Consider the following 26,511-nt stretch of genomic DNA (forward strand, 5'->3'; position numbering starts at 1 on the left):
TAATGGTAATTTTATCCCTACGCAGCAGTGTTCACGTATAGTTTTCTGCCTTTATAATCTTCATTTCCAGGCTCTTTATTCTGCTTGGAGATTTTTATGTGATTTCTCCATTGCAAAATCCCCAACTCTGAGAAATACTAAGAACCACAAAATTATATGATCCAAGGATTATAACCTAGCACTTTGCTGTCTTCATTCCTCTTCTTTCCCCCGCCCACCCCAGATCCTTGTCATGCTTTCTTATTTAGTCTCTAGTATAGGTTGTTGAGACTCATCGCTTACCAAGTAACTCTAGGCAAGTCACTGGAATTGCTGACTATTATCAGTCCTCTAATTAAACTAAGTAAGCTTCATCATGCAGGGTACATGCAGTATTTATTTGTCAAGTTCAATTCCTGGCATAAAGTAGAGTGGTAATATTGGTTATTTCCCAGTATTTATTATTGCATTAGCATTAGGATCACCTGTCAGATTATTACAAATGCAAAGTTTAGAGAGATCACTTTAGATCTACTGAATCAAAATCTATATTTTTACAAGATCCATAGGTTATGAATCAAGATATTTCAGCTTGAGACAATTGGTCAAAAACAATCATGGAGGTCCAGTTCCTATGAACAGTTGACAGGTCTAAAAATGGGTGTGATCCTGGCCAATTAGAAATAATAGGAATAAGCCATGTTATTTCCAGAAAGATATCCTCACTTCTAGAGAAAGCACAGTGGGTCCTCTTCTTTTTCTCAATGTCATGAATAAAATGATGAGGATGTCACATTAAGGAGAAAAACAGAATCAGGTTCTTGATTATGTATCTAAATGGTGCCCGAAGCTTCTCACCCAAGTCTGCCCACTCTCACCCCGTGGATGTAATACCATTTAATAAATCCTCACTTTACTCTCTTGAGAAAAATTTTAAAAATTTTAAAATGAAATGATGTCAACAGTTCTTATAGCCCCCCTATTTCTGGATTTCCTGTTAATGATATAACACATTTGGTTCTCTGTTACTTTCAGCTTGAAATCCTAAAGGTTAATATGCTATGGTTAAAATATGGAATAGTTTACTTCAGTCTCTCTTTTCAAAACTTGAGGAATAAAATTAATCCAATTTAATTTTAAATTAAATAATGTGGTACATAGAACACTTGCAGAGATTATTTCACTCTACTGACATGAAGAAAAATTAAATTACATTTATTGCTTTCTTTTTCACTACGTTTCATAATGATATGTGTCTCCTCCATCCTCTTAAGAGCTGGAAAAAGGGCAAGTGATTGTTTTTCTATGTTTTGCATTTAAATTCCTATAGAATAATATTTAGGGGACTGCATATAATTTTTCAATACCAGTGCTCTTTACAAAACTAATCTGTTTAAATTTACCCACTAAAATTAAGGTTGATGTGAATCAGTGAATCATATAACAATCCAGCCAAGGACCTGAGGATTTCTTCCTGGGACTTGTCTGCCATATGAATTTTTTTTTTCTTTCTCATAGATATCATAGAGATAAAGCTATCATCAGCAGCATTATTATTGAACAATTAAATCAAAGAATTTTAGAAACATGAAAGAGTATCACGACAAAGATTTAGACATTTATAAATTTAAAAAATTAGAAAAAAATTGTTACTATTTTGAGAAAAGCACTCATTTATATCCATTATAAATCATACTGACTTCAGTAGATTAAACAATAAGGAAATAATGTTCCTTTAGGAGAAATTACACTAAAATTATAATCCTAAGTTCACCACCCATTTACTATATGGCAATGAAAAGACTGAACAAGGTAAATGATATTTGACACAGGAAAAAAGGATGCAAATATTGTAATTCTGACATAAGGCAGGAAATGTGCTGGAAAATCAGGAACATTAGCCAAGCTTAACAAAAAATAAAGTCAGTTATCAAACACGAAAATGAATTTTAACCTAAGAAGCAAAGGCATCTTTGCGATGTGAGGACAAGGCGATCAATATGAGGAACCACACAAAGAGGTCATGAGTAAATAGACAGAACTATAGGAGATGACTCCTATGGCCTAGTCTTGAAATGACTACTTATTAGCTTCACAATTTCTCATTACTTCTCAAGTCTCTGCCTTTTCATCTAAAAATGGGGACATCAATTTTGTAAAGGTTTATTTAACAGAGATACTGAGAATAATAGGTGAGATAACTGTGTAAAAGTTCTAACTGCAAATTCTAATAATAGCAATATTATGAAGATAAAACAATATCTAAGTGAATAATATATTTGATAATTGTGATGCTCTTTTAATGTATCAACCTGACAAGGCTACAGTCCCAAGTTATTCAATTAATACATTAACTAATTATTTGTCTCTACTAAGGTATTTTGTAGATGGGATTAAAGTCCATAACCAACCAACATTAGGTAAGCGAGAATATCCTAGATAATCTTACTTAAGAGTAGATCAGAGGCCTCCCTGAGTAGAAGAAATTCCACCTATGAATAGCAACTTTAGTCTGTGGCTGAGTATTCCAGTCTGCCCTCTGCAAGTGCTTGACTTATAGACTTTAACTTGCCTACCCAGGTTCCACAATCACATAAAACAATTCCTTGCAACAATAAAGCTATCAAAGAAGACTGAAGGCATATCAAAAGGATTCAGGAGCCAACCACCAGCAAAAAGTGGTATGATTTGAGTTTAAAAAAACAGTAGCAATTGCAGTACATTGAAGTCCATTAAATATGTATAAATCCATGAGTTCATAATAATAAAAAGAAAAAAGAAGAATCTGTCGTCTTTGATGATGATAGGAACCAACCAATTATACTGAAAACCAATAATTAAAGAGTTGAGAAGCTACCATCCCTTTCTTTAAATGAACTGTGTCATTGTGTAGTCAAATAGTAGATGATGAGAAGCATGTCTTCATTAATTAAGCAAAACACAAAAGAAATAATAAAACCAGAATATCATAACTGACAACCTCCAGGAATGAATATAGGCATTAAGCACCAATTGGTATCAGGATTGAAAAAAAAAAAAAAAAGAAATGAGACGTTTTGTGCCTCTGGTAATCACACTATGTACCACCTCTTGTACTGCCAGAGAATCAAACCTGAATCTAGATCTGGCTGCCAATTTTCAGGAAATTCAAAGGAACATGAACTGAAGAGGACATTTGTATGCAATCAGTAGAACGCAGACTGTGTGAAAACTACAAGTCAAATGGCCTGGGTTGCTCAACAGATAAATTGGGAAGGAAAAAAGGGCACAGGAAAAATATAGAGATTAACAGGACTTTAAAAGATATATTTTTAAAAATAGACAAGATTAATCTATAGTGTCTAAGGAGAGTATATATATGACAAAAACCATAAGAAAAACAAAGGCTAAAAGTCATGATAATTACTATTTATAGGGGTAGGGAGATGACTCAGTTGTGTCTGAGATGGAGAACTTGAAAAGAGCCTCTAGGACGGCTGGTAGTCTTTTTCATGATCTGTGTGGTGGGTATCTTATAAAACTTCACTGAGTCATAGTTTTCACTTCTTGTGAGGTTTCTCTATGTTTAATTCTAAAATAAAATAATTTTATAAATATTAGATATTTAAATCAGACTGCTTTTCATTAAGAAGAGACCCAGCCCACTGCCAGAGCCCCATATTGTAACACTGGTCACAGGAGCTCAGTTAAAAGTTGTAACGTGCTTGACATGACACACCTGAGAAACACACTGAAAGGAATCTTCTGCCAGCAGTAGGAGAGTGTATCACTCTTGTACAGAAAGAACAGTCAATTGTTATTTATCGATATTGATAAGAAGAAATCCTTGAGCTTCTACACTGCCAGGCTTTTACAGATATGTTCAAGGAATAAAGAAGACAAACAATATTCCACACATTATTCATATATAGTCAATTGTGTAATCTGCAGACAACAAATTCAGAGTTTATGAATAATCAAAGAAAGAAAACAATGCGTTATAACTTTGAGGAACTGAACTTTTGATGGTAGAAAGCCACACAAAGCCAACCAAAATGACCTCAGGAATATTTAGCAATTCTAAAAATTAAATATGATTACACTTTCTGATGGTCTTTGTTACATACATATATACACCCAAAATGGAAAGGGTAAAAGATAAACATAATCCATGATACTTGGTCAGTGATTTTACTTCAAGACCAATGATTATAATTCTTTACATGAAGTCAAGAGGGAAGATATAACGCCATGAACTCAAATAAATCAATGTCCTGAGAAAAAACAGGACTGACAAGAATCATAGCTATTAGCTACCAAATAGATCATGGTCTTTTAAGTGGAGTAGAATTAATTGTAAATCAAACTGGAGAAGGAAATGGCAACCCACTCCAGTATTCTTGCCTGGAGAATTCCATGGACAGAGGAGCCTAGCAGGGTACAGTCCATGGGGTCGCAAAGAGTCAGACATGACTGAGTGACTAACACTTCACTTCAATACTTAAATAGGATAAACAGAGAAAATTAGAATTAAGCAGCAGGCTAGTGATCATCTATCAGTTTACAAGGAGTCAGGAAAGTACAATAGACATGTCTGATACTCTTCTCTAATGCTAGTCCTGCTCTGTGAGCCACAGGATACAGGAGGCAAGGTGGGAAGCACCAACAGCCTTTTCTTAGATGAACTCTCCTAAGTGAAATGAGGCACACCCAGAGATTTAATTTGGCCACAAGCTTCAGACTGTCTTGGTAAGCTTTTTTGAGGCTAAAAAGAGTGAAAAGGAATGAAAACGTTTCCCCATTTTTCACTTCTATTTAGGAAAACTCACATGCAATTATCAAGGTAGAAGGGGAAACAAGTAAATGATTGGGTCGAACAGGCAAATTAATTCCCAGACAGAAAATGAGAAAACAAATTCACAGACTGTCAAAAATAAATGCTTAAGGCAATTAAAAAACCTTTATTACTCTATAATATTCTAGTAATCTGTCTTTATTATTTCACTCACATCCTCCCAAACTCTTTCACCTGGTATCAACCTGATCCAAACTCAACAGTCTTCTTTCACGGGTTCTTCTCCTTCTCTCCTCACACTTTTTTTCAAAATTCAATGGCACAGTCCAATCCTAGGCTCTCACTACGCGATATCTGTAGTGCCAGCAGTAGTTTCTTTCTTGCTTTTGTCCCCACCATGGCCTTGTCCCATCTCTTCCATAAACTGTATTTACCTCTACTTCCCATTGTGAACCTTCCACTGTAAGAAGATTCATCTCTTGATATTTCCACCCAATACACACACACACACACACTAAACTGCAGTGATGAGCATGCCCACTTAATCCTTGCTTATCCATGTCCTGTATGTCTTTCAGTGTGTGTGTGCTCAGTTGCTCAGTCCTGTTTCCAATCCCATTGACTGTAACCCTCCAGGCTCCTCTATCCAGGGGATTTTCCAGACAAGAAGACTAGAATGGCTTGCCATTTCCCCCTCCAGGGAATCTTCCCAACACAGGGATTGAAACTGCATCTCCTGCTTTTGCCCTTTAAAGACTCAATGAAATTTTCCTTAACGATTTCATTAAACTTACTCCAATCTTTGGAGTGCTCTCTCAACTCTGAAATAGCACAGGACTTAGATTCCATATGATCTCTTACTCAGTTATACCAGTATCTCTCAGGGCTGAAAGGAGCTTTAAAAAGTATTCAGGCTCATGCTTAAATGTCCTCGACATCTCTAGCAAATGCTTATCCAGATTATGCTTGGCTACTGTCACTAATTGTTAATTTTACTGCCTCCTACAGTAGCTCATTCTAGGTTTCAACAGCCCTGCAATTACAACGGTCTTCCTTATAATCAGCTTATATCTTTCACCAAATAGCTTGAAACCACTGGTTATTACTGTACTTTAGTATCTATAAAAAAAAAAAAAACAAATTAAATGCCACTTCTGTGTCCCTAGTATTCTACTATTTGGAGAAATGTATCCATTCTCCCAGTCTCAAGATAACAATGTACCTTTAGCAATTCTGACATAATTTCTCTGACTTTACTAATGGTTCTGGTAATTATATACTGCTTTTTGTTATTCTAATATTTCAGATATGTGTCAGCCACAGGGCCAATAATCTATAAAATGTTAGAACTTTCACCAAGATAATGTCAGAACTATCACCAAATCCAGACATTAGTACAATTTCACCATATTTCATTCCTTTCTTCCCCTATCCCCATGGTACCCAATGTGAATTAATCACATGTTAAATATTTAATCAGTTTGGCTTTGAAATAGTCCTCTCAAATTCCTTCTCAATTAATTGCCCGCTATAAACTGTATGTTTCTAGGAATAGATTAATTTCTTCCAAGATTTTCCATTTATTATGACAAATGAAAAATTACCAGATTTTTTTTTCTCAGAAAGAAATAGTTTCAGGGATAGTAAAATTCCATGTGTAAATTAAGTATGATACAGGCACTTTTTATCATAGTATAAATAGACATATATTTATACTATAAGACAATATTATAGTATGGCAGCATCAAGAAGAGCTTTGTAAGCAACAATCAAGTTGGCATTTGAAACATCATGGTGATATATTTCACCAGATAAAATTTCTGTACTTTCAAATTATTCATTTTTTAAAATCATGCTTCTAATTTCCAGTGCTATGTGACGATGTTCACATGCCACATAGGAACAAGACTACATTTGCCCGGACAGATAAAACACTATGTGGCCAGAAGTTTCACAGCAACCATTTTCAATGAACCTCAGCTGACAACAGTTGGTACCGCAAAAGGTCAGCCTCTCGCTGGTTGTTTTTTAGAGCAATTTGCATCTCATTGTACTAATTCTACTCTCAATCTATTGCTTAAATTATCCATTGCTGCAGAAGGAATGACATTTCCTTTGGCTGAGAAACTAGCTGTATCACACTACATTAGCAGTGATGAGCCTCACCAAGGGCAAAGAGATGGCTGGCTTGCCTGTTTTGGCAGCCCCACTCAGAAGGCACACTGCCAGCACCTGGGGAGATTACTGACAGATTGGCCCAATTGCCACTGCTTTCATGGCAATCTGCATAGGATTACCCGTCACACGTTAAACAGCCCCATTTCAATTCACCAAAACAAATGGTGCCACCAAATCTCCCCACACAATTCCCTGCTTTCAGTAACTTTGCTGGTGCATTTTCTCTGTCCAACCAAACGATGCATGCCCACCAAGCTTTGTAATGATGGATGGAGTCATTAGCATTTTAGTTTCTACACTGAACCTGAGGCCAAAGCATATGGCCTGACAGATGTTCCAGCAATGGGCTCTATTTGATTTGCCATGTAGATGTCCACTTACACACTGGACTCTCAAGAAAGAATACTCATTTATAAGTTACAGTCCAACCCCTGTTTCAACTCTTTCACATCCTTGAATGTTATAATACGTTCTGATAACAGAACACTCAGAACATGCTTTAGTCTATACTTTGGTTTACAGTGACAATTAAAAATTACTTTTGAACCTAATCAAATGGTTTCAAACAGATAAAATGGACACAAATGCAGGTAAGGTTTGTAGGCTATTGCCATCTACAGCTTGATTAGTACTGCCAGTGATTTGGTTATTAGATAAAATGTTTCATATACTCACTTTTTCCTCATTCATGGCTTATTAAGGTAACCTACATACAGTGAACTGGTTAAACCTTAAGTTTTGACAAATGTATATGTACCCATAGACACAAAACCCCAACAAAGCCATATAACGTTTACATTATCTCAAAAAGTTTTCCTGCTCATTCCCAGTTGATCCTCACCCTCTACAGTCAAATACTATTCTGACTTCTATCATGATAGATTAATATCGTCCATTCTGGAACATAATATAAATAAAGACATACATGACATGCAGTCTTGTGTGTCTCTTGTCTTTCTGAAAACATAACGTTGCTCAGCTTTATATACACTGGTGCATATATCGGTGGTGCACTCTTTCTCATTGATGAGTAGCGTGAATGAACCACAAATTGTTAATTCATTCTCCACTTAATGAGCATTTGGGTTCTTCACATTACTGGTTATATAATGAATAAAGCTGTTATACATGTTCTTCCACAAATCTTTTTGTGAACATGTGCTTTTATTTCTCTTATGTAAATACTTGGAACTACTGTGTCATGTTATTATTTCCTTACATATTCACGTTTTCCTGCCATCACTTTATCTATTATCCATGTTATTGGATTGGGATAAAATAAACAGGACATGACTATAATTTTTAACCCACAAAAATATATAACCTATTTTTGTATCTTTCCTATGAAAAAATTATCTGATGCCTCTCAGGAATATAACCACCCACTTTTATTATTTTATTTTATTGTACATTAAAATTTCACTTGTGATCTTGTTTCTCATAATCTGGATTTTACCATAAGCCTTTAGTGACGATCCACAAATTCTTTACCACTTGGGGTTTCTCAGGAACACAAAGTAGGCATAGTTCTAAAACTTGTTGCACACATTTTAAAAAGCTATTTATATGGGAAAAACTGAAAGTTATAAGCTGTAAAGGAAGTGGTATTCACATCTAGAATGAAAGCAACTTCACCGAGCTTTAGAAAGAAAAGGAATTTGAAAGTTCTCTAGGAGCAACTAAAGATTTTATCCTAATTCCCTTATCCAACGTCAATGAACTGCATAACATACTTTTAAAAATGATGTTCTATAAAGCCCCATGATTTCACCAGATTTATAGCTTGCTGACACTCAGTGGACTTTCAAAAACATTCATCCATATTGCTTCATGCATCAGTAGTTCAGTCAGCATGTACAAGGAGGTTAATTTGGCTTCTATATCTTGTCATTGTTTTCTAAATTGCTGGAGTGAATGACCTACTTCTAAGACTAATATTATAGCTGAGACAGTGCAGGAAAGAACCACATTAAAGACACAGCAAAACCACTATGATATGCCTTATGGATTATCCCAGATTATCTCAGGTAACTCATTGCATCTTCTTTTTGTGCTCCATTTTTTACCTAATTGGTATGTCGTTTTAAACAATAAAATGACTGAAATAGCAATTGTAAGCTAATTTTAAAAATAAAATATGAGATCTACAGGATTAAAAAATGGAGAGAAGTTATTCTCTACATGTATTTGTATACATAAGTGAAAGTGAAGTCGCTCAGTCATGTCCAACTCTTTGCAACCCCATGGACTGTAGCCTACCAGGTTACTCCGTCCATGGAATTTTCCAGGCAAAAATACTGGTGCGGGTTGCCATTTCCTTCTCCAGGAGATCTTCCCAACCTAGGGATTGAACCTGGGTCTCCTGCATTGCAGGCAGATGCTTTACCGTCTGAGCCACCAGGAAAGTAAAGAAAGTGAAGTCACTCAGTCGTGTCCAACTCTTTGGGACCCCATGCACTGTAGTCTACAAGGCTCCTCCGTCCATAGAATTTTCCAGGTAAGAATACTGGAGTGGGTTGCCATTTCCTTCTCCAGGAGATCTTCCTGACCCAGGGATTGAATCTGGGCCTCCTGCATTGTAGGCAGACGCTTTACCGTCTGAGCCACCAAGGGAAGTCCTTGTATACATAAAACTACCTTAAATATCGTATCAATGCTATCACCTCCCAGCGCCACCATGGTTGGAGTTCTCTTTGACTGGAATGGAAAGAGGAAAGAGAAATGAGGAGTGTTTGTAAATCATTGCTTGACTTCCTCATAGAGTTACAGTGGCCTTCTGCACTCAGAATCAGATTTGGAGTTCTTGAAAGGCACAACCAATCTGGTAACATGGACCACAGCCTTGTCTAACTCAACAAAACTATGAGCCATGCCGTGTAGGGCCACCCAAGATGGGCGGGTCATGGTGGAGAGTTCTGACAAAACGTGGTCCACTGGAGAAGGGAATGGCAAACCACTTCAGTATTCTTGCCATAAGAACCTCATGAACAGTACGGAAAAGCAAAAAGATAGGACACTGAAAGACAAACTCCCCAGGTCAGTAGGTGCTAAATATGCTACTGGATATCAGTGGAGAAATAACTCCAGAAAGAATGAAGAGATGGAACGAAAGCAAAAACAACACCCAGTTGTGGATATGACTGGTGATGGGAGCAAAGTTTGATGCTGTAAAGAGCAATACTGCATAGGAACCTGAAATTTTAGGTCTATGAATAAAGGTAAATTGGAAGAGGTCAAACAGGAGATGGCAAGAGTGAAATCAACACTTTAGGAATCAGCAAACTAAAATGGACTGGAATGGGTGAACTTAACTCAGATGGCCGTTATATCTATTATTGTGGGCAAGAATCCCTTAGAAGAAATGGAGTAGCCATCATAGTCAACAAAAGAGTCCGAAATGCAGTATTTGGATGCAATCTCATAAACAATAGAATGATTGCTGTTCGTTTACAGGGCAAACCATTCAGTATCACAGTAATCCAAGTCTATGCCCCAACCAATACTGCTGAAGCTGAAGTTGAACGGTTCTATGAAGACCTACAAAACCTTCTAGAACTAACATCCAAAAAAGATATCCTTTTCATATAGGGGATTGGAATGCAAAAGTAGGAAGTCAAGAAACACCTGGAGTAACAGGCAAATTTGGCCTTGGAGTACAGAATGAAGGAGGGCAAAGGCTAATAGAGATTTGCCAAGAGAATGCACTGGCCATAGCAAACACCCTCTTCCAACAACACAAAAGAAGACTCTACACATGGACCTCACCAGATGGTCAATACTGAAATCAGATTGATTATATTCTTTGCAGCCAAAGATGGAGAAGCACTACACAGTCAGCAAAAACAAGACCAGGAGCTGACTGTGGCTCAGACCATGAACTCCTTATTGCCAAATTCAGACTTAAATTGAAGAAAGTGGTGATAACCACTAGACCATTCAGGTATGACCTAAATCAAATCCCTTATATTTATACAGTGAAAGTAACAAATAAGATTCAAGGGAATAGCTCTGATAGACAGAGTGCCTGAAGAAATATGAACAGAGGTTCGTGACATTGTACAGGAGGCAGTGATAAAGACGATCCCCATGAAAAACAAATGCAAAAAAAACCAAAATGGTTGTCTGAGGAGGCCTTACAAATAGCTATGAAAAGAGAAGGGAAAGGCAAAGGAGAAAAGGAAAGATATACCCATTTGAATGCAGAGTTGCAAAGAACAGCAAGAACTGAACTGAACTGATCATGTATTCATGGCAGTTGTTGTGTATCATTTTTCATTTAAAAGTAGAAAATTGGAAGCTTTTCTAGTTTTTGTTCTTTTACCCCATCTTCAAACATTTAACAATTGCAGCTCAATATATTATATGGTATGGGCTTTCTAGGCAGTGCAGTGGAGGCTGTGCTAAGAATCTGCCTGCCAATGTGAGAGATGCAAGAGACATGGGTTCCATCCCTGGGTCGGGAAGATCCCTTGGAGTAGGAGATGGCAACCCACTTCAGTGTTCTTGCCAGGAAATTTCCACGGACAGAGGAACCTGGCAGGCTACAGTCTAGGGGTCACAAAGAGTTAGACATACTCAGCAACAGAGCAAGCACACACGTTACATAATATAGATGATTTGGAGGACACAATAAGTTGATGGCTGACTTTTTTTAACCCTGACCATGACAGGTATACTATAGCTACTCCATTATTCCATTAATTTGCAACAGAATGCAAAGGCCTTTCTTCTGAGTCATTTCAGACATTCATAGCAGTCAGCAGAGACTCTAAGTAGAATTGTTCTCACAGTGATATTTAACTTAAGGCATGGTTTTTTCCCCATGGAGAGAGAAATGGCAACCCACTCCAGTACAATTCCACGGACGGAGGAGCCTCCTAGGCTACAATCCATGCGGTCGCAAAGAATCAGACACAACTGAGCAACTTCAATTTCATTTCCACTGTTTTCCCCATACAAAACTAATAACTTAAAAATTTTACATTGCTTCTTCAAACAACAACAGAAAAACAAATGATTAAGACCATGTTTCAGACTATCAAAAATAATATAAAGACCTGGTTTTCATCTTATGGCTGAAAGTGATTTTGATCTCTATCCACATCTCCTTTTATAGATAACTGAGGCCTGGAAGAGCTTAATGAATTCTCTAAGCACACACGATTAACTGGGTTATAAGAATTAAAGAGTTAGAATTAAGAACTGGGCCTCCCGACCTTAAAAAGTTTTTCTACATCAAGCAAAAATAACTTGACATCTGTTTCTATGTGTTGGGTGTAGATTCACTGTGGAATCAAGTTTCTTCCTCCTTTATTATGATTCTACTACTTTTGCAAAAGATGGATCATTTTTTAAAAAATCATTGGCCACTTTTTGATGCACTTACTCTATACAGATACAGATATCAATTATATGTATACATCTACAATTTTATCTCTACAGTTCAATCTTGTTTATTTGAAAACATTCTTAAACTAGGCAATTCATAATTTTCAATATATCTTAAATACAGAGAATGATTTGAGAGAATAAGTTAAGGTAATTTAACTGGTCTATTATTGAAAAAGGCAGAAAAGCTTTTTCATGAATAAGTATATAAACTACTGTAGAATTGGGCAATGTCAAAATAGACAAGAAATGCACAAATTCACCTTGGAAAATGTAAAGAGAAAGAAGAGAAAAGAGAAAGTCGAATAGAAATCAAACAGTATTTTTATCTTTCATCTTTATTTGAAAAAGGACAAGAAGAAAATTTATTAAAACTATAACGAAATGAGTCAATCTAAAAAATAATAAATGAGAAGTATTTTTACTGCAACCCACTCAGACCAGGAGGGCCAGAAAGTCTTTGTTGCCACAAGGCAACTGGTACAAAGTATACAAAACCCTTTTTATTTCAATGTCACATTAAATCCTGGAGCATAAAACCAGGGGCAGACTACAGAGTTTCTGGTTCTCCAAGACAAGAGTATACAGATCACAATTAAAATCAAATGCCAAGAATACTCCTAACTAAATGAAAAACAATTAGCAAAATAATTAGAAAATATATCTAAACACATTCTTAACACTATTTAGGCTGAGAGAGAAAGTAAGAAGGATTGTGATTTGATGTTTAGATAATAAAACAGGTTGCACATTATATAGTACACTCTACAGGAAGAATTATCTCATACTTCAGTATCTGTGGGGGAAATTAGCATAATCACAAGGTTAAAAAAAAGGAGAGACTTTATTTCCTTTACACATATTCAGGATGCTATCCTAATACCCACATATCAAATAAATGACAAAAGTGATAATTAGATTTATATGAAATACATCTGTTATTAACATTAGAGTGGATGTGTGAATTGAATGAAAAAACACATTTATAACACCCAGTACAACACCAGGCATTATACTAGGTATGATTTTAATAATTATTTCTTATAATCATTACTCCAACCTCCCGCAACCCTCAACACTAATGTTACCTCAACACTAATGATGACTCACAACACTAATATTACCTCTCTAAAGGTATCATAAAATAAAGCCTGATGTCTATGTTCAAGAAAGTAAGCTAATGATTTTCCTTTTTGGTCTCTACTGACATTCTCAGGAATTTAAAATTCTAACTAATTAAATCCCTTTCCTCATTCTGATGCAAATAGAATTAAATAATAATAACAATAATAAAGGTTCTCAGAGGAAATTACTTACATTCTAGCTTCAAATATTTAGATCAACAATCATCAGTCCTGAGTCCAGCCTCAAGGCTTTAGAACTGCTGCTCTTTGCTCCTCCCACCAATCTCTGCCCCAGGATTGACAGATAACTCTCTGAAGGCATGGCACATTCCTTAGTCACTGTTTTCTCACAGATTCTTTTAAAGTTCTTTATATGCACCATTTACATTTCCCCAACAGGTATGCTAAACTGCTATTCACTATATACCATTTACTGCAAATTTAATATGTGCACAGCAAACATCTTGTCCTCGGGTCTGTGATTAACCCCTACACAAAAAAATCCTGAAAATACTTTAGTTGGCTCTCTTCCAATTCACATTTCCAGAAACATTCCCAAAGGCTTTTTAAAACACTTTTGAAAAAATTTATCAGAGTATGACAGTTCCTACTTAAGGACTATGCTCTTGTAAGCTGAGCTTTCAAAATATTAAATATTAAATTTTAGGTTTTTTTCCCCTATTTTTGAATGACTCTAGAAAAATTGTTTTTACAGTTTGGACATAACATTAGAGAATCATTAGGTTTCACAAGGAACTAACCCAAACACTTATTAATTATACAGTTATTCATATTCCAAAAATGGATCGGAAGTTAATCTGTAGCCAATTAAATTAAACCTACAGAAAAGACAACCTGTCCCACCCATATACTCACTACACTCCATCCTCCCATGACCACCTCACACATACAAGGAAAAATAATTTGTGATTTTTTTTTTTTAATCAAGTGTACTCTTTAGCTCAGCTGCCAGTGTGGCCTTACCTGCAGCCATAACTTGTTATGCACAGCATCTCTCCCTGTAGCAATACACTGAAAAGTAGCATTCTGTCCTGCATTGACCTCTACGTCCCCCAGACGGAGGAAATGAGGAGATTTATCTGTGAAGGCAAGAAAAAATTATTTTCTTTCACATGAAGAAAACACGCCTTGTTATTTTTTCCCAACAGAGTAATGTTGTTAATACTTTTACAGCTTTGGCCAAGACTAATGTCATATGGAAGTTTTCTCAGTGCTGAAAGACAACGCTGCATCTCTCAGTGTCAGTTCTCTTTAGCTCAGTAGCTCTATTGCGTATTTCACCATAATTGATAGAGCAATTCTATACAGAATGAGCACCCAACAATTACTGCTTGAGGACCCCGGCAGATGGTTGCATACAGGTGACAATAAAAGTTACATATCAAAGCAAGCAAAAGAGATCAAACAGGCACAAAGCATGGCATAATAGAAAGATATAGTGAAAACATAGAATGATAGCTCAAAACTGGACATATACATGGCCATTGAACTATTAAATCACACTTGAAGCGCTTAACGCTTTCTTTCCCTTTTTTAAAACTTTCAATAACTGCTGCATAATCCTCTGGTACTTCAAAGAACAAGGGACTGTTCTTCCTTCTCTCAAACAGAGTATTAATTTAACTGTTGTTAAATCCACTTCCTATTGCTTTATGGTCCTAAGAAAATTACCTGAAAGAAATATTAGACCAACAAAACACTAATGACTGCAATCAAAATATACATGAGTTATATGACTGTCAAACAAGCATTCTCTTATAATTACCTTGTAAAGCTGAAGTTATGTACGTTTTCAACTGAAAGGAACTATAAACAGGAAAAGCTAATCCTCAGTGAGTAAAGACAGAGCATGGAGGACCATATCACAATGAAACTACTGTTGTGCTCAATTTAAATATTTTTTAAAAATTTGGTTAACTCGTGAAAGTCGTTCTTCAATATCTTCTTTCAAAAGACATGTAAATGAACAATAGATGGAAACATGGTTCTCATATATGAATGGACTGAAAGAGTTTAGTAAGCCAACTTGAACTTTGAGTGAGATAATTTTGTTCCCCTTTTTCTTAGATTACATCAGATGTATTTGACTACATGTATTTCTTAGGATACACCACAATCATTTAACTCTTGCCTGCTTCATCTTTCCCTAGGGCCTCATCTCAGTAGGTGCTTCAAAAAAGCAATGCTTGCACTAGAACACAAGCTAGAACAGTGTTCATGACTTGGGAACAAAAGACCAGCAGCATTAGTATCTCCTGAGAACAATGAAAACCAAAGGAGGGCCCAGGCAACCTATGATTTTTGCCACATCCTGGTGGCAATTCTGATGCACACCAGAGTTTGACAACCAGTTAGCAGGAGTATTAGCCCTGGCCTCTGGCAATGGCAGCCTTTGTGCATGCTGCTTACAAATTATTAGAGAATTTCCATCAGGAGGATTACTGAACAGATCACCTAGAATTCATGGGCCCTAAAAAATGCTGCTGTTGGGAGATATAGCTGAAGTATGAACTGCTTTATGTCTGGCTCTACTGAATGTGTGCAATAATTGTCTTTCAGGGTATGTGATGTAAACACAAATTTAGTTCCCCCGTCTGAAGACCAACTAATGTGCATCTAAGGACACATCAAATGATGCATAAATAAATTCAGTTTCTTGTTTTGTATGCTTTCTATTGTCTTGTTGTTTATTATGAATTAGCCAGATACTTACTATGACATGAAAAAATTAGTCTTAAATTAAGAATAAGATGAATTAATTCATTTTCTTCACTTCATTCCAAATTTCAACTTAGATCACATAAGTTAATAAAGCTTCTTTTTTATTTTCTTTTCACTGAACTCTGATTTGTTATTCTTTGTTTTCCTAAGCAATTTAATAAAGTCAAAAGATGGAATGAGTCCCTTGATTTTTATTTTCTTCTGTCAAAAATAGCATCAACTACATAAATTGAAGATCTAATTAGCTTTGTTAGGAGATTCATGAATGAGGCAACATTTTATCTATCAACTGGAAGACAGATCCAAGGGGTTATACAAATGGAAAGTTTTTACAAGAAGGGTGGGACAAGGGAGCTATTAACAGAAAGAAAAGAAATTATTATTTATTTTTCTTCTTGAAGAAGAAAAGGAACAGCAAGAGTTTTATGATTCAGATCACCTCTTCTTCCTCTGGGGCATAGAGAAGGATCACAGGACAAATTTTCTTACTGGTACTTGACCATAAAATCAAGACAAGTCAATTAGGATTAAGTTTTTGGAAGAGGCTGAAACTGTAATTAGATCAGGTATAAATTTAGGTTTGGTATCATGGAATTTTAGCATGAGTGATACCATTTTGAGACTGTGGTTTTCTTTTGAACATTAATTGAACAATTAAAAGAATCTTTTAACATGTGCACAAGTCTGAAAAACATTTGGCTCAAAAACTCTAGAAATACCTCAGTGATCTTTTTAAACTGAACAGAAAACTAGGAATAACAACAACAAAAGAGATAGCAATGACCAAGGATAAACAATCAACAGTCACTACCAATATAAGACAAGTCTTGAAAGGAGGTAGAAAAATATAATTTTTATCACAACCTACCACAAGGATAACTCAGGACTTGGATGTCATCAATGGCAATATAACCACTTCTCCCTCCTGAGACTTCAGCTTCAAATATTACCTGTCAGGAAGAAACAGAAAACATTTTCAACAATCATTTTTAAGGAATTTTCACAGTGAAGGAAGAATAGCTGTAACACACTTAAGAAAATTAAAATTTAATTTTTGTCCTATAAAGATTAAAATGGTGTCTGTACAGGAAAACAAAATATTTTTTGAAGAACAATTAAATTATTGAGGTCAGCAACTCTCAATTTTTTTTAAGCAAATATCATTGATTTCCTGAATGGGCAATATATAGGCAGATATAAAAAATCCATTATCCCTAAATTTTCCCTTACTGACTTTTTCCATTTTTTTAATTTATTTCACATACATTGAGCATCAACTTGAAGCAGAATGCTAAACCAGCTAAGATATCAACTGATCTAAGCTTTTAAATACAGTAGCTGAATTTTCAACGAAAGAGGTCATTAGATAGAAATTATGCCAGGTAAGAGCAACCACATAAAATAGAAACCAAATGAACATAATCTGTATGGCTAGTAAAACTCAAGACAGAAGAGAACTAGGCATGGAAGACTTTGAATACCACGGGAGTGAAGACAAGGAGTATATCCTGTAAATGGTTAATCAATTTTAAAATATATATATGTATGTATTAATAAATATTTTAATAAATATATTTTTAAAAATCAGTGTTCAAATATAAGCTCATGTTATAGAATGTTGTTATAGTCAACAATAGAACTTACTTAATAGACTTTCCCTTAACCTTAATAACGTGTGCTGTTACTTCTCAAGAGAAAATAGATTTAGCATGCCATGCTTCAACATTTTATTTTATGATGGGCTCCTTTATTTATGGAGATACATGGGTCATCATAGAAGTATTTTGCAAAATATTTTAGGAAACACATTGGAAATTGATGTTTAAAATAGGAATAAAATACAATCAAATTGGTCTACTAGAAATATATTTGCTTCAAAGTTGAAGGATGGCCCCAAAGAAAGACTGGAAACCAAAAGATTCTAGTAGCAGTGAAAATAGAAAGATGAGATGAAAAAGGAAAGATAAACAATGCTAAGGAAATATTAAAAAATAGAAAATATTAATTCATTAGTTGTAGAGAAATAATAGGACAATTCTGATTTCTGGCTTGGGTCCCTAGGGACTGTACTGCACTATATTGTCTATTGACAAGAAGGAGGAAATTTTCCCTTCTATCCTTCCTGAGCTGTTGTGTCTGGACTAATAATAAAATAGGCACAAGACCGATTAACAAGAGAAAGAGATCAAACTTTAATCGTGTACAGGGAGACCTCATAGAAATGGGACCTAAGAAATGGCCAAAGCAGGGAGCTTTTATGCTTTCTGGACAAAGAAACACTAAATTTGTGGGAAGTGACAGGGCAATGAAACTTTGTGCACAATTAGTGAAGAATAAACAGAGTTTGGACCTGGGGCAGTAAATCAGAGGAGTAACATGTTTGTTCACACAGGTTTTTCAGCTTCAAATTCTCTACCTCCAGTGTTAAGGGTGTCTTTCTACACCCAGAGGCAGGGGGTACAGCTTTCACATGAGAGACTCACTCTCTGCTTTCAGGGAGATGGAAAGGACGGTCAGAGTAGCCCTCTTGCATTGGCCATTGTTAAGTAACTTCAATTCAAAATAATCAGTATATCATTAAGGCATAATTGGGGCAGCCTACCCCATATCCCAACATTATCAGGATCCCTAGCTAGAACATGTGATGCAGAAAAAGGTACAGATTTGAGGAAGAAGATAACTAAGTACATTGCAGACGTAATAGATTCGCTAAGCCTAAAATGCATATGGAGTAAATGCTTAGGCAATAACTACAGATATATCTCAGAGTGAAGAAATAAAGTTAGAATAAAGTTATAGATTTGAAAGTCATCATCATGGCAGTGAGTAAGCTATAGATTTGAAAGTTAAAGGTGAATAATATGGCATAGGAAGATAAAGAGGAGTAAACCACTGAAATGGAAGGCAATACGACAGCCAGCAGAAGTAAGGTCAGCAAAGTACATTTCAGACCTAACAGTCGAGGAAGGAAGAGAAGGATCAGGAGATTTCAGGCAGGTCAACACTCCCACAAAAAGGATTAAAAAAGCCAAATAAATTATAACAACTATAATTTTAAAACATCAGATATCTGCATAGACAACGGCATCCAAAGGGGCACAAATGTTTAAGTACAGGATCTCTCCAGTGTGATGCCAGGATTCTCGTTTCTCATGGGAATATTTGTCAATTCTGGAATCAGGCTGTGGTTCTAGGACAGACTTAAGACCTCTATGGGAGAAAGTGAAAACACGAAGCTTGCAGTAACAGCACAAAAAGAGAACAATAAACTAGAAATTTGAGAGTCTGAATAAACAGATGAGGGCTTCCCAGGTGGCACTAGTGGGACAGAATCTTTCTGCCACTGCAAGAGACTTAAAAGATGTGGGTCCGATCCCTGAATAGGGAAGATTCCCAAGAGAAGGGCATGCAACCCACCCAGTATTCTTGCCTGGAGAACCCCATGAACAGGGGAGGCTGGCTGGCTACAGGCAATAGTGCCACAGAGTCAGACAAGACTGAAGACTTAGCATGAAAGCACAGGTCACGGCAAAAAGCACGAAACACAGGAGAGAGCTCAAGGAAAACTAAAAAAGAATCAATTAAAGTTAGCCATTAAGAGTCTTCTGGTAATGTTTGAGACAGATAGTATTACTGAAGTGGAGGGGAATTTTTACTGAGTACTTACTATGCTCAATAGATAAACCTTAGATAATCATGATGGTGTGATCACTGACCTAGAGCCAGACATCCTGGAATGTGAAGTCAAGTGGGCCTTAGAAAGCATCACTACGAACAAAGTTAGTGGAGGTGATGGAATTTCAGTTGAGTTATTTCAAATCCTGAAAGATGATGCTGTGAAAGTGCTGCACTCAATCTGCCAGCAAATTTGGAAAACTCAGTAGTGGCCACAGGACTGGAAAAGGTCAGTGTTCATTCCAATCCCAAAGAAAGGCAATGCCAAAGAATGCTCAAACTACCGCACAATTGCACTCATCTCACACACTAGTAAAGTAATGCTCAAAATTCTCCAAGTCAGGCTCAGCAATACATGAACCATGAACTTCCAGACGTTCAAGCTGGTTTTAGAAAAGGCAGAGGAACTAGAGATCAAATTGCCAACATCCGCTGGATCATCGAAAGAGCAAGAGAGTTCCAGAAAAACATCTATTTCTGCTTGATTGACTATGCCAAAGCCTTTGACTGTGTGGATCACAATAAACTGTGGAAAATTCTGAAAGAGATGGGAATACCAGACCACCTGACCTACCTCTTGAGAAACCTATATGCAGGTCAGGAAGCAACAGTTAGAACTGGACATGGAACAACAGACTGGTTCCAAATAGGAAAAGGAGTCTGTCAAGGCTGTATATTGTCACCCTACCTATTTAACTTCTATGTAGAGTACATCATGAGAAATGCTGGGTTGGAAGAAGCACAAGCTGGAATCAAGATTGCCAGGAGAAATATCAATAACCTCAGATATGCAGATGACACCACCCTTATGGCAGAAAATGAGGAGGAACTAAAAAGCCTCTTGATGAAAGTGAAAGAGGAGAGTGAAAAAGTTGGCTTAAAGCTCAACATTCAGAAAACAAAGATCATGGCATCTGGTCCCATCACTTCATGGGAAATAGATGGGGAAACAGTGGAAACAGTGTCAGACTTTATTTTGGGGGGCTCCAAAAATCACTGCAGATAGTGACTGCAGCCATGAAATTAAAGACGCTTACTCCTTGGAAGGAAAGTTATGACCAACCTAGATAGCATATTAAAAAGCAGAGACATTACTTTGCCAACAAAGGTCCGTCTAGTCAAGGCTATGGTTTTTCCCGTGGTCATGTATGGATGTGAGAGTTGGACTGTGAAGAAAGCTGAGCGCCGAAGAATTGATGCTTTTGAACTGTGGTGTTGGAGAAGACTCTTGAGAGTCCCTTGGACTGGGAGGAGATCCAACCAGTCCATCCTAAAGGAGATCGGTCCTGGGTGTTCTTTGGAAGGAATGATGCTAAAGCTGAAACTCCAGTACTTTGGCCACCTCATGGGAAGAGTTGACTCATTGGAAAAGACTCTGATGCTGGGAGGGATTGGGGACAGGAGGAGAAGGGGACAACAGAGGATGAGATGGCTGGATGGCATCACCGACTCGATGGACGTGAGTTTGAGTGAACTCCGGGAGTTGGTGATGGACAGGGAGGCCTGGCATGCTGCGATTCATGGGGTCGCAAAGAGTCGGACACAACTGAGTGACTGAACTGAACTGAACTGAACTATACTCGAGACTATTCAAATTGAGCATGTTCATTCATGCTCACATCTACTTTTGTTTCCCTCTTCTCTCTTTACCTCTCTGCACACATACAAATATCTTAATTAGAATCACACGAGGTAGATATTACTTTTATCCTCATTTTAAAGAAAAGTTAAGTGGCTGCACCAAAGTCTAACAGCTAACAAGTCTTAGAGCCAAGAATGAACCCAAGCCAACCTCCAGGTTCTAATCTATCAACTTCACTATATTTCCTCTCAAGTCAGAGACACAAACACAGTAGAATATTCCTTTAAATAAGCTTTAAATTTCCTTTAAAAGTCTAATATGTTAAATTTATAAAGTGTCATTTTAAATAGCAAACTAGTCAGGTATTATACTGACTAAATAGCAGTATCATGAGCATGACACCCTTTCCATTCTCATACCATACCAATATCCACCCCAAAGCCAGACAGTGTGACACAGCAGCCTGCATGGATGATTCACCCCCTCTTCAATCACTCCCACCATAAACTGGCTCCTATGCTAATTCTCTTCTACATTAAGTCTGCACTGTATGACTATTAATTTCCCTGGAATAAGCTGAAGTTGTGAAGTCAAAGAGATTTCTGTGGGAAGACAATTGCTTCATGATGAAAGAAGGGCTACTCTATAAAGACAGAAATATATGTGAGTGCATGTGTGAGTGTGTGTGTGTACACAATCTGCATTTCCTGTGAAGGTTTTGATACAACTGTTATGTCATTTTCTAAATATTGGAACAAAGACTTAGCAAGAAACAGAAGAGAGACTCAGAAACTTTAAAAAGTATAATTTGAAGCAGTTGTGGTACAGGTCACATTCTCTGGGATGAGAAAATTTGTTATTGACACCCACTTTTCCTGTATACAAATCACTGAGCAAATCACATAACCTTTTAGAGCCAAGTCTCATTTGGAGATAACGCAGCTTTCATTATAAAGGTTCCATGAAACAAATAGTAGCATCTGTAAAAGTACTATATAAATGAAAATGTAAGATGATATACATTGTTAATAAATGACATTTATATAAGTGTATCCCAGGAAAACAAGCTTTATTTGCTTGAATGGTTGATGGTAGTTTAAGGAAAGGGAAGGAGGGAAGGCACAGAAAGAAAAAATGAGAAAATTATTTCTGGAAAAAAATACATTGTTATGAATAGACTATGCAGCTGAATAATCAGTTCATTATTTCAGTTTTGTTACAATTAGCATTAATTAAATTATTTCAATTCTAGGCTTATCTTAGTTTTACTTTCTTGAATTGTTTTACTTCCTTTGCTTCATGTGGGTGATAAGTTTAAACATGTTTACTACATCCCTGAAGAAAAGTTTCTTATCTGTTCATTTAAATTGGGCTTTATTCTGGACAATAAATTTAGGCCTTGATTTAAAATGGAGTGAAAGAATTGGTTCTTTAGTAAAGAAAAAGAAAAAAAAATGTTTCTCTTTTCAGTGACCTCATTTCCCCTGCTAAGTGTTGTCTCTGCCTCATTAACGTGACCAAGAGAAAATTTCTAAGAGCAGATTCCTTTATTGCTAAAGATCTAATCAGCTTTATCACTTCAGCAGAGCCCTTACCTTGTAAGGCTCTCCTGTCCACTCAAGGAAAACCAATCTCAATAGCTTAATTACGCAAAACTTGCTCGGGCTAATGTTCAGGTCAGAGCTAATGCTTGGTGTCAAATAGTCAACGAGGGCTTCCCAGGGGAAGAGAGCAAGGGAAGCCATACCCTATGTCAACCTGAACCCACCCAAGAGGCCAACCTGAGAACAGAATGGAAGGGCTCCGCTTTTCATGCTATTTCCACTCCATTCCATTACCTGAAATACTGAAGGGGATGATTCTAATCAAAATTTTGCTACTCTAGCAACATTCTTGGATTATTAACTAAATAAATGAAGTAAAGTCGAACTGAAGGAGGGGAGAAAATGAAAGAACAAGACTGACATTATCCTTTGGCAAACAATTAATGCAGAAGAAATGCCGCATATAAGGGGAAACTGAACTCCAAGTAAGGAGACTGGGCTCTAGCTGTTGGTCTGCTATCACATGGAACCCAAGCAATTTATTTAACTGTGTCTTCACAGCCTCAGATCGACAACACTGGCCTTGTCCATATTGAAGTTTCTTATGAATATTGAATGGTTTATGTGAAATGATTAAATGATATATATATAATGATTAAATGATATACGAAATGCCATGTAAGACAAGGTATTATGGATTCGAGAAATCTAACCCTAAATTGAACTTAATTTTCTTTCAATATTTCACAGTGTTACACTGTACCATTTTTCTAGATTCCACATGTATGCATTAATGCATTAATCTTTGCTCTTCTCTTTCTGACTTGGGCTTCCCAGGTGACTCAGATGGTAAAGTATCTGCCTGTGATGCGGGAGATCCAGGCTTGATCCCTGGGTTGGGAAGATCTCCTGGAGAAGGGAATGGCAACCCACTCCAGTATTCTTGTCTCTGGAATCCTATAGTCAGAGGAGCCTGGTGGGCTACAGCCCATAGGATCGCAAGAGTTGGACACAACTGATTAACACTTTCATTTTCTTTCTGACTTACTTCACCCTGTTTGATAGACTCCAGGTACATCCACATCTCTATAAATGACCCAATTTCATTTATTTTTATGGCTGAGTAATATTCTGTTATATACATGTAGCACATCTTCTTTATCCATTGATCTGTTGATGGACATTTAGGGTGTTTCCATGTGACAGGGATAGAAACGCAGATGTAGAGAACAGATATGTGGACACAGGGGCAAGGAGAAGGTGTGATGAACTGGGAGGTTGGGTTTGACATAATACACTATCATGTATAAAACAGACTGCTAGAGGAAACCTGCTATATAGCACAGGGCACTCAACGTGGTGCTCTGCGATGAACTAGAAGGCTGGGATGGTGGGGGAGGAAAGAGGGAGAGGATATATGTGTACATATAGCTGATTCAGTTCATTTCACAGCAGAAACCAACATAACACTGAAAAGCAGTTATACGCCAATGTTTTTTTAAAGTGTGGGCTCCAAAGTTAGATACATTTCGTTCATATTCTTTAAGTATTAACTTTGCCTTATAGAAAAACATATGTAAAGTTACTGTGTAACTTCAACTGATATACAATCTAAAGCCATGTTTCTTTTCTTTCAAAACAAAACTGTGACTATCCACCTCAGGGTTAAAGGAGGATTAAATGAGCTAACACACCTGAACCATTTAACAACAGCTCCTGGCACAGGGTCAGTGTTCTAGGTTAAGGAGCACCACTGCCATGACGGGAAAAAACATCTGTAAAGAACACAGGTACTAAAATGAAATTTCTTCTCATTATCTCCTCTCTTTTCAAAAAACTTAACTCCCTGTCATGTATTTGGGAGAAAAAAAAACCCTTAGGATAAACTAGTATTGTATTCCCATCAGTTCAGTTCAGTTCAGTTGCTCAGTCGTGTCCGACTCTCTGCGACCCCATGAATTGCAGCACACCCATAAACCTTCTCAAATATGTTTTCTGTGATTTGAATTTTTAAACATTGATTATAGTTAAAGTTTAAAGTAAATTACCCACTCACCTTCAAAGAATAAATGTACCAGAAACAAAACTTAAAGAAATAGAAAATAGGTTGATTTCTATATATCCCTGTCCAAATTTGGATAATGAATAAAATAGTCATTTTAGTCAAGATGACCAAGGCTTCAGGTCTATCTGTATCAGTGCTAGTAAACCATATACATCTACATCTCTGATATGTACATGTGATATGTATATGATATGTATATGTATATGTGAGGCCTCAAAGTCAGAAGCTGTGCTTGACTCAACTTTATGTCCACAGAGCTTATTCACAGTATCTGGCACATAACAGACATTCACAAATGCTAGCTGAATAACAATAGTAACAAATTATATATAGACAGTGGCTCACACAGTAAAGAATCTGCCTGCAATGCTAGAGACCTGGGTTGGATCCCTGGGTTGGGAAGATCCCCTGGAGAAGGGCATGGCAACCCACTTTGGTACTCTTGCCAGAAGAATTCCATGGACAGAGGGGCCTGGCAGACTACAGTCCCTAGGGTTGCAAAGAGTCAGACACAACTAAGCAATAAACACAGCATATACATACACACAATGTATGAAATACATGAACAAAAGTATGTTAACATCATTAAATATAATTGACTTCTCTTTTTTTCTCATGTGAAGCCTAAGCATTGGATTCTCAAGGATCCATTCCAGGCTACCGTCTCCATTTTTGCCTTACAGTTCACCCTGATAGGACAAAGGAAGATAAGCCTATAAAAATGAAAGAGGAAATTGAGGAAAAAATAAAATGCATAAAAATATAAAAGAGAAATGGTATCACAAAAGCCAATAAGACAATATTTGAAGGGGAGATTTCAGGACCAAATGCTGATCAAGCACTAAGACAGAGATTAAAAATACCTTCATGCATATTTTATAACTAGAAGCTTGTACACTATGATGAACATGTTCCCATTTCAACCAAACACAGGACTCTGATGTCCACCATTCGAGTCTCTGTTTCTTTCTTTTTTCAAGATTCCACATATAAATGATGTCTTACCAGAGAACACAAATATCCACTTACAAGATGAATAAACTCCGTGGATCTAATGTGTAGAATGGTTGTTGTTCAGTCACTCAGTCATGTCTGACTCTTTGCAACCCCATGGACTGCAGCACACCAGGCTTCCCTGTCCTTCACTATCTCCCGGAGCTTGTTCAAACCATTGTCCATGGAGTTGATCATACCATACGACCATCTCATCCTCTGTCATCCCCTTCTTCTACTGCCTTCAATGGTTCCCAGCATCAGGGTCTTTTCTAGTGAGTCGGCTCTTCATATCAGGTGGCCAAAGTATTGGAGTTTCAGCTTAAGCATTAATCCTTCCAATGAATATTTAAGGTTGATTTCATTCAGGACTGATTGGCTTGATCTCCTGGCGGTCCAAGGGACTCTCAAGAGTCTTCCCCCACACCACAGTTCAAAAACATCAATTCTTTGGCACTCAGTCTTCT

The 26,511-nt window shown here is 36.8% G+C and overlaps 1 protein-coding gene across 16 annotated transcripts in view; it reads right to left on the reverse strand.

Moving 5' to 3' along the window:
• Nucleotides 1-26,511, reverse strand: part of PTPRK (protein tyrosine phosphatase, receptor type K) — a 612,580-nt gene that overhangs the window by 279,588 nt on the left and 306,481 nt on the right. For all 16 annotated transcript variants that reach the window (XM_027551493.1, XM_027551494.1, XM_027551492.1 and 13 more), the window contains exons 4-5: nucleotides 17,054-17,135; nucleotides 14,428-14,543 (exon numbers count right to left, since the gene is read on the reverse strand). In XM_027551493.1, coding sequence (XP_027407294.1) covers nucleotides 14,428-14,543; nucleotides 17,054-17,135 — 198 coding nt within the window. The remainder of the gene's footprint in view (nucleotides 1-14,427; nucleotides 14,544-17,053; nucleotides 17,136-26,511) is intronic.

This window comes from Bos indicus x Bos taurus, chromosome 9 (assembly GCF_003369695.1).
Source record: "Bos indicus x Bos taurus breed Angus x Brahman F1 hybrid chromosome 9, Bos_hybrid_MaternalHap_v2.0, whole genome shotgun sequence".
Taxonomy (NCBI): Eukaryota; Metazoa; Chordata; class Mammalia; order Artiodactyla; family Bovidae; genus Bos; species Bos indicus x Bos taurus.